Source organism: Oncorhynchus tshawytscha, linkage group LG03, assembly GCF_018296145.1.
Source record: "Oncorhynchus tshawytscha isolate Ot180627B linkage group LG03, Otsh_v2.0, whole genome shotgun sequence".
NCBI classification, from domain to species: Eukaryota; Metazoa; Chordata; class Actinopteri; order Salmoniformes; family Salmonidae; genus Oncorhynchus; species Oncorhynchus tshawytscha.
Window position 1 is genome coordinate 55,041,331 of NC_056431.1, and position 18,622 is coordinate 55,059,952.

General features: G+C 46.3%; 1 protein-coding gene across 14 annotated transcripts in view; it reads right to left on the reverse strand.

The window, feature by feature from the left end:
- Positions 1 to 18,622, reverse strand: part of map2 (microtubule-associated protein 2) — a 134,690-nt gene that overhangs the window by 62,932 nt on the left and 53,136 nt on the right. For all 14 annotated transcript variants that reach the window (XM_042319673.1, XM_042319677.1, XM_042319685.1 and 11 more), the window contains one exon: positions 2,093 to 2,334. In XM_042319673.1, the coding sequence (XP_042175607.1) occupies positions 2,093 to 2,294 (202 nt within the window). In that variant the 5' untranslated portion in view covers positions 2,295 to 2,334. The remainder of the gene's footprint in view (positions 1 to 2,092; positions 2,335 to 18,622) is intronic.

Genomic DNA, 18,622 nt, shown 5'->3' on the forward strand with positions numbered 1-18,622 from the left:
ACTTATCCAGTGGACACAGCAGGCCTCCTAACAGGAGGCCTCTACCTCTTTACATCTTCAGTTCCATGCTTTAGTTCTTTGAAGCCATGGACAAATCTTTGTTGCTCAAGGACATTACACGTCTCTTCTCAACGCAATCACCCTAGTTCAACCCATCAGCTGTTGCAGCATGCAGATCCAACCTAGCGTCCGTCTGCCCAACCTAGCGTCCGTCCGCCCCCCCGAATAGGTCCAGCTCTAGGCCCCCTGCCACGCGTCTGTACTCCCATCCTGACCTCCCTGCCCTGGCCTGACCTCCCTGCCCTGGCCTGACCTCCCTACTCCCTCAGACAGACACAAAACTGAGGTGGATCTCTCTGTATGATATTGGCAGTGGTCCAGGTCCCATATTCACAAAACCTCTCAGGGCAGGAGAGCTGGTATAGGATCAGCTTTACCTTTTAGATCATAATAAATACGATTCCATGGACAGGGAGGACCTGATCTTAGATCAGCACTTGTACTCTGAGAGGATTTGTGACTATAAATTCAGGTCCTAACTGACACTATCAAACACAGAGGATTGGCACTGCTCTATGGTTCAAGTCATTTGGATCATCCCCAAAGCCAACACCTGCTTTGGCAGCCTTTCCTTCCAGTTCTCTGCTGCCAATGACTGGAACGAATTGCAAAAATCGCTGAAGTTGGAGACTGTATTCCATGTGTAACTCTGTGTTGTTGTTTGTGTCGCACTGCTTTGCTTTATCTTGGCCAGGTTGCAGTTGTAAATGAGAACTTGTTCTCAACTGGCCTACCTGGTTAAATAAAGGTGAAATATATGTATATCTTTTTTAAAACATAATACATAACACAGCATAATATCATTGTGTCATGCAGTGTTCTGTAATGGTTGGGTGGAGCTGGATTATGTGTTTGCATAAGTAAAAGGATTCAAATCTCTGTGAAAGAAAATGTACATTTACATACATCGTATTCTTTATATGCCGAACACCTGAAGACCATAGAAGGCACTTGGCATTTAGACAACACATGATAGTACAACGGCTTCAGTGATCTCGCTAAAAGTCAATGTCTTTGAAAGACAGTTGTAATAATACGTTCCATCGCTACAGAGTGTGGGAATTAAATGTCAGCAAAATTGTAAATGGACATAGATTAACAGATGCTCTAGGCAATGTTTGAAACAGACTAATGGAGCACTGGCCACACTATCCAGGCTAGATACTAATGGAGCTCATCCCACAGGGTACAGTGTACTTGTGGTGATAAAACAGAAGATACTCTTTGGCTGACTTCCTTACTGCTTCTTCTTGACCAATAGTATGGCAAGACTGGTCTTCAACAGTGCATTGTATTCAATCTAACAGGCTAGGTGACTGATGCTGTCTAAATGAATAATAGACATGACAGGTCTGGTCCTGGCAACATACTGCAGTTAAAATAGAGGTACAGGAGGTTAATACGACTCCTGGCAGAGATGTGAAGAGAAAAGTGGCGGTAGTAGGTAGTGGTAGGTTCTGTGTGTCAGCAGAAATATAAATGTAAAGGCAGAAAGATTGCAGGGACAATAGACAAAACAATAGAGCTTTGGCAAACTAAATTGTAGAGGAGCCGCTGCCATGGCAACAAGAGGAGGGAACGGAGTGGGGTATAGTCAGTGTGTGTGGAGAGGGGTGTGTGTGTGTTTGTGTGTGTGTCTCGCTCTGGGAAAACAGAGATTTTCACCCTTAATTGCCACAGTAATAATGGATAATGAATCTACTAAGGGTGCTTCAATGTTCACTGTTCCTCCCACACAGTGAGAGGTAGGGGCCCGCTTAGTGCCTGCTGGACCCACACACGCACACACACACACACTCAGAAAGACCAACCAAACAGAATGACCAACCCCTGTGTGTGCGTGTGTGTGCATGTGTATGTGTGTATGTGTGTGTAGGTGTGTGTGTGTGTATTCTAATTGACAGGTACTACTCGACCACATTGTATACACACACAGTTTTGACAATACTGGTCAATACAGATGAAGTATGTGGGTATAATACAGTAGTTATAAAAGCTCTGTCCCTGAGTCTCTGATATCAGGTGTCCTTACCAGCCGTAACTGCATGGTCTCCATTGAAGCAGTTCTCTCTGGAGGTGTAGGAGGGGGGTGCTGCTCCATGGGCCGTTCCTGGCTGGCACGCCCTGTATGAGGGGGGGTAGCCGTTAGCCCCGTGGGCTGGGGGAGAGGGGTCCTGTGCTCCTGACGTGTCCCAATGGGGGTGGCTGTCCTCAGGTTGGCGACTGTCTGCCATGATGGGTGTCAGTGGCGGCCAGGGAGGTCTTTCCTTATGGCTGGGAGAAGAAGGAGCTTATTACTTTATTTTCTATTGTCACTGTACAGAGAGATGAATCTTTCTGCTTTTTCTCCAACCCCCTTGAGACACACACCCACAGAGGGGTTGGAGCACAGGGTGAGCTGCAGTGTGAGTATCTGGTCATGTCATGGCAAATAATAGAGGTGGCATAATGGCTACTAACACTAGAATCGCCACAGCCGTTTTTTTAGGTGTTATGGCACAATGGCTATTAACAGTTTGGCAGGGAGAAGAGACTATACAGATGTGTTCCTTTGATGGGGTATGAAAAGACACTGTGATAGCATGGTCATGTCACTGTCTTTATAATAATGGTGGCACATCATGGCTATAAACACTTTGGTAGGGAAACAGAAGGTATTGATGGGGTGGAGGAAAACCAAAGGACATCATTCAAATTCAAAACACTGTTTCGCCTCGGGTCACGAATCACCCCCCACATCTATAGACAGACTCGAGTGCTGGTTTATGGACATCAGATCACAGGGCAGCTCTCTCTCTCTCTCTCCACACTCTCATACTCAGGGCTGTGATTGAGTTACACAGACACTGAAGGTCTCGGCTGCTGCTGCCTGCCTTGGTGTCATCCTGTTCTGATTCACAGCTAGCTGCACCACTGACATGAAATAGAGCCTCAGCCCTCTCTGAGAAATCAATAGGACTTTATGGAGCTGCTGTCAACCATAGCACCTCCGTACAACCCAGTGAAATATATATGACCCACATACACACACATGCGGCATGCACACAGACATACACACAATAAATTGTAATTTGTCAATAGAGTATAAAGCAGCATGCAATATTGTGAACCAATCACAGGGAGGAAATAGATATGTTCACAGTAAATCTGTTGTAGGGGTCAAAGGACAGAGGATAATGCCCTCCTGTTCATTGAGTGAGTGTGTTTGTGCCCAAGAGTACAGCCAGCTCTCTGAGCTCAGAGCACAGCAGCCTCATCGACACGGTGCCCCACTGAGAGTAAGATCGCCCACGGGCAACAAGGGATAAAAAATCTAATAAACAGCAACAGAGAGGATATCGATTCAGCCAATCACAGGCTAGTAGCTTGGTGGGCAAAGCAAAGCACTAGATAATGGAACCAAAGACCGATGCCTTGTTTCAGTACGGTGCTTACAGCTTACAGTATACAACACAGCCAGCCCCACAGTGCCATTTAGTCCAACCACTGCTATTCCATCGACAGAATAGTAGTGACTGACTCCAGAACAGACCAGCCTGGGTAAGCTTCAAAATTATATATCTGTTGGCGTAAAGATGGCTAAATGGCAGCTCTGCTTCTAGCTCCTAAGCAACTTTGCAGGATTTTTTTTTTTTTTTTTTTCTGTGTTATTACATACAGCCGGAAATAACCTTTGGATATAGGATCAGCGGTAACACACCAGCATTAAGACCAGGAATACGACTTTCCCGAATTGGATCCTTTGTTAGTACAGTACTCCCAGGGCAATTTAACTTATTTCAGAGGCTGCTCCAAAACACTGCCGGCGGAGAAGGAGAAGAGGTAATCGGAGTGGACTTCTAGTCCGACACAATGCACAGACAGGAATAAAGAAGAAAGAAGGGGATGTATGTTTCATGATTAACTGCTCATGGTGTGATTGTGATAACATACAGAAACTCAAGTGCTTTTGTTCACCTGAACTAGAATACCTCACAATCAAATGCCGACCGTAGTACCTTAAAATAAAATTATCTTCGGTTATAGTCACAGCCGTGCATATTCTCCCTCAAGCCGATACCTCGATGGCCCTCAAAGAACTACACTGGATTTTATGAAAACTGGAAACCACATATCCTGAGGCTGGATTTATTGTATCAAAGCAATTTTGAGCAAAACGCTACCGAAGGTCTAACTACACATTGACTGTAGTACTCGCTCTATAAAAACATTGGACCACTGCTACTCAACTTTGCTAAATGCCTACAAGGCCCTCCCCCGCCACCCCTTCGGCAAATCTGATCAAGACTCCATTTTGCGGCATCTTCCTATAGGCAAAAATTCAAACAGGATGTACCCGTGCTAAGATCTATTCAACGCTGGTCTGACCAATCGGAATCCAGGCTTTAAGATTGTTTTGATCACACGGACTGGGAAATGTTCCATGTAGCCTCTGAGAATAACATTGAAGAAAACACGGATGTGGTGACTGAGTTCATTAAGAAGTGTATAGGAGATGTTGTACCCACTGTGACTATTAAAATCTACCCAAACCAGAAACCATGGATAAATGGCAGCATTCACACAAAACTGAAAGCACGAACCACCGTATTTAACCATGGCAAGATGACGGAGAATATGGCTGAATACAAACAGTGTAGTTATTCCCGCCGTAAGGCAATCAAACTGGCAAAACGTCAATACAGAGACAGAGTGGAGTCGCAATTCAACGGCTCAGATATGAGACGGAAGTGGCAGGATCTACAGACAATCACAGATTACAAAGGGAAAACCAGCCACGTTGAGGACACCGAAGTCTTGCTTCCGGACAAGCTAAGCACCTTCTTCGCCCGCTTTGAGAAAAACCCAGTGCCCCCGATGCGGCCCGCTACCAAGGACTGTGGGCTCTCCTTCTCCTTGGATGACCTGAGTAATATATTTAAGCGTGTTAACCCTCGCAAGGCTGCCGACCCAGACAGCATCCCTAGCCGCGTCCTCAGAGCATGTGCAGACCAGCTGGCTGGAGCGTTTACAGATATATTCAATCTCTCGATACCCAGTCTGCTGTCCCCACCCCTCAAGATGTCCAACATTGTTCCTGTACCCAAGAAAGCAAAGGTAACTGAACTAAATTACTATCACCCCGTAGCACTCACTTCTGTCATCATGAAGTGCTTTGAGAGGTTAGTTAAGGATCATATCACCTCTACCTTACCTGACACCCTAGACCCACATCAATTTGCTTACTGCCCCAATAGATCTACAAACAATCCAATCTCACTGCACACTGCCCTATCCCTTCTGGAAAAGAGGAGTACCTATGAAAGAATGCTGTTAATTGACTACAGCTCAGCATTCAACACCATAGCACCATCCAAGCTCATCATTAAGCTTGGGGCCCTGGGTCTGAACCCTGCCCTGTGCAACTGGCTCTTGGACTTCCTGACAGGCCGCCCCCAGGTGGTGAAGGTATGAAACAACACCGCCACTTATCCTCACCACAGGGGTGTGTGCTCAGCCCCCTCCTATACTCCCTGTTCAACAGTGACTGGGTGGCCACACACGCCTCCAACTTAATCATCAAGTTTGCAGAAGACATAACAGTAGTAGGCCTGATTACCAACAATGACGAGACAGCCTACAGGGAGGAGGTGAGGGCCCTGGGAGAGTGGTGCCAGGAAAATTACGTCTCACTGATTGTCAACAAAACATTCAGTGAGACGTTAAAACCCTCACAAACCTTTACAGATGTACAATTGAGAGCATCCTGTCGGGCTGTATCACCACCTGGTACGGCAACTGCACCACCCACAACCGCAGGGCTCACAAGAGGGTGGTGCGGTCTGCCCAACGCATCACCGGGGGCAAACTACCTGCCCTCCAGGACACCTACAGCACCCGGTCACAGAGAAGCCAAAAAGATCATCAAGAACATCAACCACCCGAGCCACGGCCTGTTCACCCCACTATCATCCAGAAAGCGAGGTCAGTACAGGTGCATCAAAGCCAGGACCAAGAGACTGAAAAACAGCTTCTATCTCTAGGCCATCAGACTGTTAAAAAGCCATCACTAACTGGTTTCCACCCGGTTACGCAACCCTGCACCTTAGAGGCTGCTGCCCTATGTACATAGACTTGGAATCAATGGCCACTTTAATAGTGGAACAGTAGTCACTTTAATAAGGTTTACATTCTGCTTTACTCATCTCGTATGTATATACTGTATTCTATTCTACTGTATTTTAGTCAACGCCACTCCGACATTGCTCAATCTAATATTTATATATTTATTTTACTTTTAGATTTGTGTGTATTGTTGTGAATTGTTAGATACTACTGCACTATTGGTTAGGAACACAAGCATTTCGCTCCACCCGCAATAACATCTGCTAAATACTGTATGTGTATGTGACCAATAAAATGTGATTTGATGAACAGACATACACAAGTCTCTGAGCATTATGTTAAAACATCGCCTTGATTTAATTTTATATTGATATTTTAGTTATTTAGCATGCGCTCTTATCCAGAGCAACTTACCATCGTGAGTACATTAATTTTCCTACTTTTCATACTGGTCCCCCGTGAGAATCGAACCCACAACCCTATAAGGTTCTATCTAAAAATAATATTATTCTTAGTTCCGAAAAGTTCCGAACCTGCATTGGTTTGAATTGTGTAAGCAAATTTTTATCTTGTATTATTGAAAAAAAACTTAACAACATGAATTACGGTATTTGCAAACCACGCCCCCAAATATTCAAATAAGCACCCTTCTCTACATCATGAAGTAGCTGGGCTTGGTGTGGGCTAGTCTGTGCTGGGATTGGTGGCTAGCCCATTTTGGGCTTGGTGTGGGCTAGCCTGTGTTGGGCTTGGTGTGAGCTGGACCGTGTTGGGCTTGGTGTAGGCTGGCCCATCATGGGCTTGTTGTGGGCTAGCCTGTGCTGGGCTTGGTGTGAGCTGGACCGTGTTGGGCTTGGTGTAGGCTGGCCCATCATGGGCTTGTTGTGGGCTAGCCTGTGTTGGGCTTGGTGTAGGCTAGACCGTGTTGGGCTTGGTGTGGGCTGGTGTTGGCTAGCCTGTGCTGGGCTGGTGTGAGCTGGACCGTGTTGGGCTTGGTGTAGGCTGGCCCATCATGGGCTTGTTGTGGGCTAGCCTGTGTTGGGCTTGGTGTGAGCTGGACCGTGTTGGGCTTGGTGTAGGCTGGCCCATCATGGGCTTGGTGTGGGCTAGCCTGTGTTGGGCTTGGTGTGAGCTGGACCGTGTTGGGCTTGGTGTAGGCTGGCCCATCATGGGCTTGGTGTGGGCTAGCCTGTGTTGGGCTTGGTGTGAGCTGGACCGTGTTGGGCTTGGTGTAGGCTGGCCCATCATGGGCTTGTTGTGGGCTAGCCTGTGCTGGGCTTGGTGTAGGCTAGACCGTGTTGGGCTTGGTGTGGGCTGGTGTTGGCTAGCCTGTGCTGGGCTGGTGTAGGCTTGTTGTGGGCTAGCCGGTGTCGGGCTGATGTGGGCTTGGTCTGGGTTAGCCCGCGTTTGACTGGTGTGGGCTTGGTCTGGGTTAGCCCGCGTTTGGCTGGTGTGGACTTGGTCTGGTTTAGCACGTGTTTGGCTGGTGTGGGCTTGGTCTGGGTTAGCACGTGTTTGGCTGGTGTGGGCTTGGTGTGAAACAGCCCCTGTTCACCTTGCCCACCAAAGAATACACATGTGTCCAATGGGGTAATGTTTGCTGGGATGACACACACACATACTATCCGCAGTAATGGAGGCCACAGCCATATTATGGCTAGGAAAAGCCCTACTCTACACCCTCACCAGACACCAGACAGTATCTTCCAACCAAAGACATGGGCCTGTATTCACAAAATGTCCCAGAGTAGGAGTGCTGTTCTAGGATCAGTTTAGTATTTTAAAGCACTCGTACTCTGAGATGCTTTGTTAATATGGGCCGGCCCATCTCTTTATGACCGTGGTGGGAAGATGCGGTCAAAGACTATACTGCAAGATTAAAACTCTGCTTAGGGCGTTGTTGTATCGGACTGATTTCAGGCCATTTATCAAACTCTCACAAATGCAGCATTGGGTGTGTCTGATCACATCTTCCCTTGCTGGATATAAAGACATTGGGTGTGTCCCAATTAGTGCACGTACCAACATGTATAAAAGGCCATAGGGCTTTGATCAAAAGTGCACAATATAGGGAATAGTGACGCAGACATGGTCACTCGCATGTATCCTACCAGGGTTATAAATCTCTCCTTGTTTATGACTAGAACTACATGAACCTCCACAAAGAAGACCCTTCGTCATCATTCAACCCTTCATCCCAGCACTTTTGTTAGACAGACCGTAAAGCAGAGTCTCTCTCTTCTTTTTGCACCGGGTCTGGCCGTAGAAATGTGTTCCTCAAAGGAGGTGTGTAGCGGTAGAGTGCTTGTAGTAAAAGCAGAAATTAATAACAGGGGTTTTTCTCACAGGTAGAGCCTGAGGAGACGCTGGTGGACGGTGGGGGTGATAAGGGACATCATTAATTGACCTAGTGGATGTTTAAAGAACTAGACATCCAAACACAAAACAGTATACATGGGTGAAGGTCTTTGGGGCTAGGGTGAGTGCAGCCCGACTCGATCGGTTTTACATGTCCAGGAATCACAGCAATAGGCTGTTGGGTGCTGTGGCATAAACTGGCTGTCCTCAGCCCCCCAGACCTGCAACGCAAGCTGGTGGACTGGGTGAGGGCGGCAGTGTTGTATTTCCGTCCACGAAGGAGAACAGGGCCTGGTGGAACTGGAGAGCAGGGTGGCTGCATTCTGCCTAAAGGTGGCGCAGAGACTGCTGTACTATACTGATGTCGGCTGGAGGGATGAGGGAGAGCTGGCGGATTAGGGTTGGACCGGCAGCTGTTCCTCCTGACGCTGGAGAGGCTGAGTACAGCAGGTCTCTCTGATTTTTACTCTGCAGTGCTGAGGGCTTGGCAGCTGCTAAGGCCCATACGGGAAGGGGATGGGGAGCCTGGGCTGTGGGTGTGGGAGGAGCCTATCTTCCACAACCCAGCCATATAAAATGATTTAAAAAAGTGTGGAGATGTTTCAGGAGATATGGTGTGTCGGGGGGCCGTCTGTACAGATCGGGAAGATGGGTTGGATATAAGGTTGCAGAAATGGTGAGGCTTTGGTTATTGTTATGTTTGGTGTTGTTTTGTATCGTGGGGTAGAAGGCAAGGTGAGTATGCAGCTCAAGGGATATTTGTTTTTTTAAAGGGGAGTGGGGGGGTTGAGGTTTTAATTAAATGAAATGAAGATGTATCATTAAAGAAATACAAAAAGTCTAAAGTCTCTCTCTCTCTGTCTGCCTGGTCTGCTGCGAAGGTCACTTTGAGCTGTGCCGGTGGCAGACTTCCAGAAATACCCAGACAGCCTCAGACCGTAGCCAGCATTGGAGTGTTTGTGACAGGGACGTGGGATAAGGACGGAAGGCTTGGGGTTCAGATTCCTGGAGCCCCACAGGGCTGATTAAAGAGCATGTGGTGTTGGTGGCCCATGAGGGGAGTGTTGCTGAGTCCATCTGGCTGAAACAGCATCCTCTAGTGGACTGATCCTTCTCTACAACACTGGGGTAGGGGGAATGAATATGTAGCAATACTGAGCACTGTTGTAGGGTGGAGGCCAGGGTCCCTCTATCCAGTCCCAAAGAGATAAGATGATACGATTTTCAGAGCCTGGATGGCAAGAAGGACATCTGGTGGAAAGAGGGGGATCGGGTGTCTGAAGCAGTATGTAGATTCCTCATCGGACACGGCTACCCATCCTCACCCTTCTCATGCCTCTCCACCCATTTTTTACTCACCTCTCTTTCTGTCTGGATAATAGAAACTGGGTTGTTCAGTCTACCTCCCTAGAATACGCCTGCTGCCAGCCAGTACTGTTATAAAGGGAGCTGAGCTAAATATGACAACCACTGGAACTCAATGTGCTTTTAGGTGAGGAGAGAGAGGAAGAGCAGATATAGACACCGAAATAGAGAGGGTGCTTCAATCTGATATATACAGTGAGTATTTGATACACTGCCTATTTTGCAGGTTTTCCTACTTACAAAGCATGTAGAGGTCTGTAATTTACAGGTCAAAAGTATCTACAGGTCAAAAGTAGTACACTATAGGGTGCCATTTGGGAATTGCCAGGCTGGTAACAACATTTTACATTTGATAATTTAGTTATTTAGCAGTTGCTCTTATCCAGAGCAACTTACAGGAGCAATTAGGGTTAAGTGCGTTGCTTAAAACTTCTTCAGGATCGGTGTCCCATTCCACGGGAAGGTTGAGCTAACATAGGCTAACTAACAAGAACATTTCCCAGGGCATTGACATATCTGATTTTGGCAGAAAGCTTAAATCTAACTGCACTGTCAAATTTACAGAAGCTATTACAGTGAAATAATGCCATGCTATTGTTTGAGGAGAGTGCACAGTTTTGAACATGAAAAGTTATTAATAAACAAATTAAACACATTTGGGCAGTCCTGACACAACAGTTTGAACAGAAATACAATGGTTCATTGGATCAGTCTAAAACTTTGCTCATATACTGCTGCCATCTAGTGGCCAAAATCTAAATTGCAGCTGGGCTAGAATAATTAATTATGGCCTTTCTCTTGCATTTCAAAGATGGTACAAAATAATACAAAATAACTGTTGTTTTTTTCTTTTGTATTACCGTTTACCAGATCTGCACAGGGATTCAAACCAGAGACTTTTTGGGTACTGGCCCAACACTCTTAAGCGCTAGGCTACTTGCCTCCAACAATTGCACCGACTGACCAGGGAAGGGGTGGAAATTAACATGGTTGATCGTCGTTTTAGAGCTAAGCTCAGTCACATATACTATAGAGAGTGATAATAATGGCGTCTTTTTGTTGGCACTAAGTCCGCCATGGTTCGTTGAACAAAGCCTATGAGAAAATGAATGGAACTTTTGTAGGGTTTTTGGATAAACGCCGAAAATAAGGTCTGTGGTAAACACAGGCTTAGTAGATCTTACTAGTTTTGTTCCAGGACGTTTTGCGAATTTTGAAGTATTTATTGTAATAAAAAAACACAACGCATATACAGACTTCCTAATTCATAAAGGTGATGTTAACTGACTGATATTATATCACTGAACAAACCGTAAAACATCTCAAAAGCCTGTATTAATCTCAGACCTTATTTTCAGACTTTATTCCAAAACCCTATTCTTTCCCCATTCATGCCTCCCTACCTGCCACAGGAGGTTGGTGGCACCTTAATTGGGGAGGATGGGCTTGTGGTAATGACTGGAGAGGAATCTGTGGAATGGTTTCAAATCCATTTATTTTAAATGTTTATTTAACTAGGCTTAATTTAACTAAGTCAGCTAAGAATAATGATGGCCGACACCAGCCAATCTCTGATGATGCTGGGCCAATTGTGCTCCACCCAATGGGACTCCCAATCACGGCTGATTGTGATACAGCCTGGATTTGAACCAGGGTGTTTGTAGTGACACCTCTAGCACTGAGATGCAGTGCCTTAGACCGCTGTGCCACTCGGGAACAAGATGTTTGATGCCATTCCATTTTCATTCCATTTTCTACGTTCCAGCCATTATTATGAGCCGTTCTCTCCTCAGCAGCCTCCTGTGCTCCCTCCCTGCATCCCTCTCTGCCTGCCTGCCTGCCTCTCTGCCTGCCTCTCTGCCTGCCTGTCTCCCTCCCTCTCTGCATCCCTCTCTGTCTGCCTGCCTCCCTCTCTCCCTGCCTCTCTGTCTCCCTTTCTGCCTGCCTCCCTCTCTGCATCCCCACCTCTCTGCCTGCATCCCTCTCTGCATCCCTCTCGGTCTGCCTTCCTCCCTCTCTCCCTCTCTCCCTGCCTCTCTGTCTCCCTTTCTGCCTGCCTCCCTCTCTGCATCCCACCTCTCTGCCTGCCTCCCTCTCTGCATCCCCGCCTCTCTGCCTGCCTGTCTCCCTCCCTCTCTGCATCCCTCTCTGTCTGCCTGCCTCCCTCTCTCCCTGCCTTTCTGTCTCCTTTTCTGCCTGCCTCCCTCTCTGCATCCCCGCCTCTCTGCCTGCCTCTCTCTCTGCATCCCTCTCTCCCTCCCTCTCTCCCTACCTCCCTCTCAGTGTGTCTCAGTGCGATTCAGTGCGTGTTTCAGTGGGTGTCTCAGTGTGTCTCAGCGTGTGTCTCAGTGTGTGTGTTTCTCAGTGTTTGTGTGTCTCTCTGTGTGTCTCAGTGTGTCTCAGCCTGTGTGAGTCACCAGGATGCTGCATTGCAGGGTTATCCACTCACAGCTGGCTCAATGCATGAGACAGGGAGCCCAGAGAAGGAACATAGGGGGGCATAGGGTGCTCAGATCGTCTATGTGGATACTACAATAGGATGGTGGGCAGTGAGGGCATAGTGAGGTAAGGCTGCCAGTAAGACAACTGATTCATTCATTGATTTCACCATCTTCACACACATAGAAGTAAACAAATTGTTGATGCAAATCGACGCAAAGATCCCCATAGTAAATAAAGGGAACAGCTCCCTATAAAATGAATGGCTTTGACTGTTTTTTTTAACCTGTTGTCCTTTTTTTCTAGTAGCAGTTAGAAGCAGAATCACAGACTAGAGAGGGCCTGTCTGTCTGTCTGTCTGTCTGCCTGTCGATCTGTAGCATTTAGCATCACATAGTAGGTATGGAGGGACCTCCCTGCCTGTATACTCCTGCAGGAGAGGCCCTGGTATCAGCATCTCATTTCCCCTGTCTCAGACTTGGAGGGCCCCGCACAGTAAAAGAGGGCCACAGAAACTTATTGTCCCTTTGTCACCACTGTAGAATTCCTGTCATAATAGAGTCCCCCCCCACTCTCTCTCTCTCTCTCTCTCTCTCTTCTCTCTCTCCTACCCTTCCCCCTCTCGCTCTTTCTCTTTCTCTACACTCTACCCCCTCCCTGCATTCCTGGCTCCCTCCAACCACTCCTCCCTGCCTCCGTACTCTCACTCTCTCTCTCTTGCTCACATAACCAGAGGGATCAAACACTCTCTCTCTGACTGTGCAGAAAAATAACAACAATGCTTTCTAATACTCAACCGGTGGAGCAATGTAACATAATTAAAGGTTCATTTTGAACCTTTACTAGCATCACTAGCACAGAGAGGCTGCTGTCTACATACAGACTTGAAATCATTGGCCACCTTAATAAATGGAACAGTAGTCACTTTAATAATGTCACTTTAATAATACTGTATTTTATACTATCTATTGCATCTTAGCCTATGCCGCTCTGACATAGCTCATCCACATATTTATATATTCTTAATTCCATTCCCTTACTTAGATTTGTGTGAATTGGGTATATGTTGTGGAATTGTTAGATATGGCTGCACTGTCGGAACTAGAAGCACAAGCATTTAGCTCCACCCACAACAACATCTACTAAACACGTGTCATAGTCATAGACAGCTGGTTTGCTCGGTCAGAGAGAAAGAGAAGCGGGGCCTTCAAAGTTACGACTGTGAGGGGTAGAGATCGAGGTGGAGTATGGCTGCCCTATGTCACCCTGCTACAGTCTGCTCGGTGTGGGAAAGTGGGAGTTGAGGGGAACTGCTCTGAGGCCTCTCTGCACACATTAGTATAGCTGGATGGGAACCCGTCAGAGACGGTTTTCCTGGCCATCACAGTTATTAAAAAAATAAAAAATAAACATGTTATTTAACTTGGCAAGTCGGTTAAGAACAAACTTATTTTACAATGACAGCCTAACCCGGCTGACGCTGAGCCAATTGTGCGCTGTCCTATGGGACTCCCAATCACGGCCGGTTGTGATACGGCCCGGGATCAAACCAGGGTCTGTGGTGACGCCTCTAGCACTGAGTGCCTTAGACCGCTGCACCACTCGGAGGCCAAAACAGAGTACAGCCCAAGCATACACATACACAGACACATGAAGGCTCTGCCCTAAATGATGTGCTCTCTGACACCTGGAGTTGCATGGCAAATGGACCAGGAACACAAGGAAAGCACAAAGGACAATGTCGAAGGACTAGCCAGCCCTTCCCCTTCTGAGGGGCCAAAATGTATCTCTCTATTCCAGTATACAGAGAACTGACTACTGAATATGTGATAGAATAATACTATAGTATCCATCCACCCTGCTGATCCTCAACACTGGTTCCCCACAAGGGTGCGTTCTCAGCCCTCTCCTGTACTCCCTGTTCACCCACGACTGCGTGGCCACGCACGCCTCCAACTCAATCATCAAGTTTGCGGACGACACAGTGGTAGGCTTGATTACCAACAACGACGAGACGGCCTACAGGGAGGAGGTGAGGGCCCTCGGAGTGTGGTGTCAGGAAAATAACCTCACACTCAACGTCAACAAAACTAAGGAGATGATTGTGGACTTCAGGAAACAGCAGAGGGAACACCCCCATCCACATCGATGGAACAGTAGTGGAGAGGGTTGTAAGTTTTAAGTTCCTCGGCATACACATCACAGACAAACTGAATTGGTCCACTCACACAGACAGCATCGTGAAGAAGGCGCAGCAGCGCCTCTTCAACCTCAGGAGGCTGAAGAAATTTGGCTTGTCACCAAAAGCACTCACAAACTTCTACAGATGCACAATCGAGAGCATCCTGGCGGGCTGTATCACCGCCTGGTATGGCAACTGCACCACCCTCAACCGTAAGGCTCTCCAGAGGGTAGTGAGGTCTGCACAACGCATCACCGGGGGCAAACTACCTGCCCTCCAGGACACCTACACCACCCGATGCTACAGGAAGGCCATAAAGATCATCAAGGACATCAACCACCCGAGCCACTGCCTGTTCACCCCGCTGTCATCCAGAAGGCGAGGTCAGTACAGGTGCATCAAAGCTGGGACCGAGAGACTGAAAAACAGCTTCTATCTCAAGGCCATCAGACTGTTAAACAGCCACCACTAACATTGAGTGGCTGCTGCCAACACACTGTCAATGACACTGACTCAACTCCAGCCACTTAATAATGGGAATTGATGGGAAATTATGTAAATATATCACTAGCCACTTTAAACAATGCTACCTTATATAATGTTACTTACCCTACATTATTCATCTCATATGCATACGTATATACTGTACTCTATATCATCGACTGCATCCTTATGTAATACATGTATCACTAGCCACTTTAACTATGCCACTTTGTTTACATACTCATCTCATATGTATATACTGTACTCGATATCATCTACTGTATCTTGCCTATGCTGCTCTGTACCATCACTCATTCATATATCCTTATGTACATATTCTTTATCCCCTTACACTGTGTATAAGACAGTAGTTTTTTGGAATTGTTAGTTAGATTACTTGTTCGTTATTACTGCATTGTCGGAACTAGAAGCACAAGCATTTCGCTACACTCGCATTAACATCTGTTAACCATGTGTATGTGACAAATAAAATTTGATTTGATTTGATTTGATTTGAATTTGCGACATAGTTTTAACTTCCTGACTGATGTCTTGGGATGTTACTTCAATATATCCTCATAATTATCCTTCCTCGTGATGCCATCTATTTTGTGAAGTGCACCAGTCCCTCCTGCAGCAAAGCACCACCACAACATGATGCTGCCCCCGTGTTTCACAGTTAGGATGGTGTTCTTCGGCTTGCTAGCCTCCCCCTTTTTCCTCCAAACACAACGATGGTCATTATGGCCAAACCGTTCTATTTTTGTTTCATCAGACCAGAGGACATTTCTCAAATAAGTACCATCTTTGTCCCCATGTGCAGTTGCAAACCATAGTCTGGCTTTTTAATGGCGGTTTTGGAGCAGTGGCTTCTTCCTTGCTGAGTGGCCTTTCAGGTTATGTCGATATAGGACTCATTTTACTGTGGATATCGATACGTTTGTACCTGCTTTCTCCAGCATCTTCACAAGGTTGCTGTTGTTCTGGGATTGATTTGCACTTCTGCACCAAAGTACATTCATCTCTAGGAGAAAGAGCACGTTTCCTTCTTGAGTGGGATGATGGCTGTGTGGTCCCATGGTCTTTATACTTGCGTACTATTGTTTGTACAGATGAATGTGATACATTAATGCGTTTGGAAATTGCTCCCAACGATGAACCAGACTTGTGGAGGTATACAATTTTTGGGCTGATTTCTTTAGATTTTCCCATTATGTCAAGCAAAGAGGCACTGGATTTGAAGGTAGGCCTTGGAATACATCCACAGGTACACCTCCAATTGACTCAAATTATTTCAATTAGCCTATCAGAAGCTTCTAAAGCCATTACATCATTTTCTGGAAGCTGTTTCCAAGCTGTTTAAAGGCACAGTCAACGTAGTGTATGTAAACTTCTGACCCACTGGAATGGTGATACAGTGAATTATAAGTGAAATAATCTGTCTGTAAACAATTGTTGGAAAAACGACTTGTGTCATGCACAAAGTAGATGTCCTAACTGACTTGCAAAACTATAGTTTGTTATTAACAAGAAATTTGTGGAGTGGTTGAAAAACGAGGTTTAATGACTCCAACTTAAGTGTATGTAAACTTCCGACTTCAACTGTATAAAATATTACTGGCCACTATGCACACACAAGTTCGAGTCTGCCGCACACACACATACACACACACACACACACAAACACACAAATGCTAGCGCACAAACGGTAACAAGCGTGAGCTCACATACACTCACTTAAACATTTACACACCGACCCACCCACCCACACACACACACACTCACTCACTGTAACATTTACACACACAAAACCACACGAACACACACACACAAGCCTACACACATACTCACTTAAACATTTACACCCACATGCGCATGCAGACACGCACGCAGGCACTCACACAAGCAAGCACAGAGGTTAGCAGCAGCAAATGCCAGCCTGTGCCTGAGCTAGAATAACAAAGAGAGAGTGTGTATATAACGTTTTTTTGTTTTGTTTGGGTTTCATGGTCGTGCGTCATGTTCACTTCCTCTGGTGGAGCAGCTCTTCTCTTCAGCCCACTCATGGCTCCTAGCATTGGGAAGGCTACAGAAACAACAGACACTCACACATGCACCCACCCACACATAGCCATTTTACACCATTTCACAGTCTGTCTCTCTCTGCCTCTCGCTGTCTTTCTCTGTCTCTCTCTCTGTCTCTCTCTGTCTCACTCTCTGTCTCTCTCTCTGTCTCTCTCTGTCTCTCTCTGTCTCTCTCCCTGTCGCTAGCTCTATTTTTAGGGATTCACAATTATTCTCTTAGTTCTTTTTCTTATTTTTTCCTTGACATAATCAAATATCTCAAGCATAGATTGGTAACTTTTTTTTCTAATTTGGCGCACAGAAACTAGAGGCCATGAGTAAATTGGTCCAAAAAAATGGCACCGATTGGCCTATTGGCTATTATAAGGTCCAACAAACACCCTTTGCTATGTACGCCTTGTTAAATAAAGGTTTGATTAAAATCTTGACTTAGTTAAAGAAAAGCTCAGGGATTGGTTAAGAGATGGCTGAGTTATTGATGAATCTGTAAATCTGATTATACATGTCCATTTAGATTCCTTTGTAAACCCACTCCACAGAGGCCTATCAGGTTAATGAAGCATGTTACGCTTGGCATTGATATCTTAAAAAATAAGGAACCAATTTACTTGTTTGACTATGTAACGCTAATGCTTAAAATAGTCATAGAAAGTATTATTCTCATGGACTAAAAGTCAGATTCACTCCAAATGTGGTGTTTCGACTCAAATTTTGTGTGCAAATTTGTTTACATCACTGTTAGTGAGCATTTCTCCTTTGCCAAGATAATCCATCCATCTGACTGTTGTGGCACACCAAGAAGCTGATTAAACCGCATGATCATTACACAGCTGCACCTCGTGCTGGGGTGGGTGGAAAAAGAGACCAGAGATGGCAGAATGGAGTCCTTGAGTTGGGGTGTAGGGTTTGAGAATAGCCTGAAGGTAGGGAGGGGGAGTTCCTTTTGCTGCTCTTTAGGCAAGCACTATGGTCTTGTAGTTGATGTGAGCTTCGACTGGAAGTCAGTAGAGTGTCAGGGTGACATGGGAGAAATTGGGAAGGTTGATAACCAGGAGGGCTGCAGCATTCTGGATAAGTTGCAGGGGTTTGATGGCACAAGCGAGAAGCCCAGCCAACAGCGTGTTGCAGTAGTCCAGACGGGAGATGCCAAGTGCCAAGATTAGGACCTGTGCCGCTTCCTGTGTGAGGTAGGGTCGTACTCTACGGATGTTGAAGAGCATGAACCTGCAGGAGCGAGTCACTGCTTTGATGTTTGCAGAGAACGACAGGGTGTTGGCCAGGGTCACACCAAGAGTCTTTGCACTCTGGGAGGGTGACACTGGGGAGTTGGCAATCATGACGGAGAGGTTTTTGAGCAGGCAGGCCTTCCCCAGATGGAAGAGCAGCTCCGTCTTTTCGCAGTTGAGCTTGAGGTGGTGGGCCGACATGCAAGCTGAGATGTCTGCTTGTCATCAGAAAGGACTAGGGAGTTTTTTTAGTATAAAAATAAATGGAATAGAGCTAAGCACTGGCAAAATCCTATAGGAAAACCTGGTTCAGTCTGCT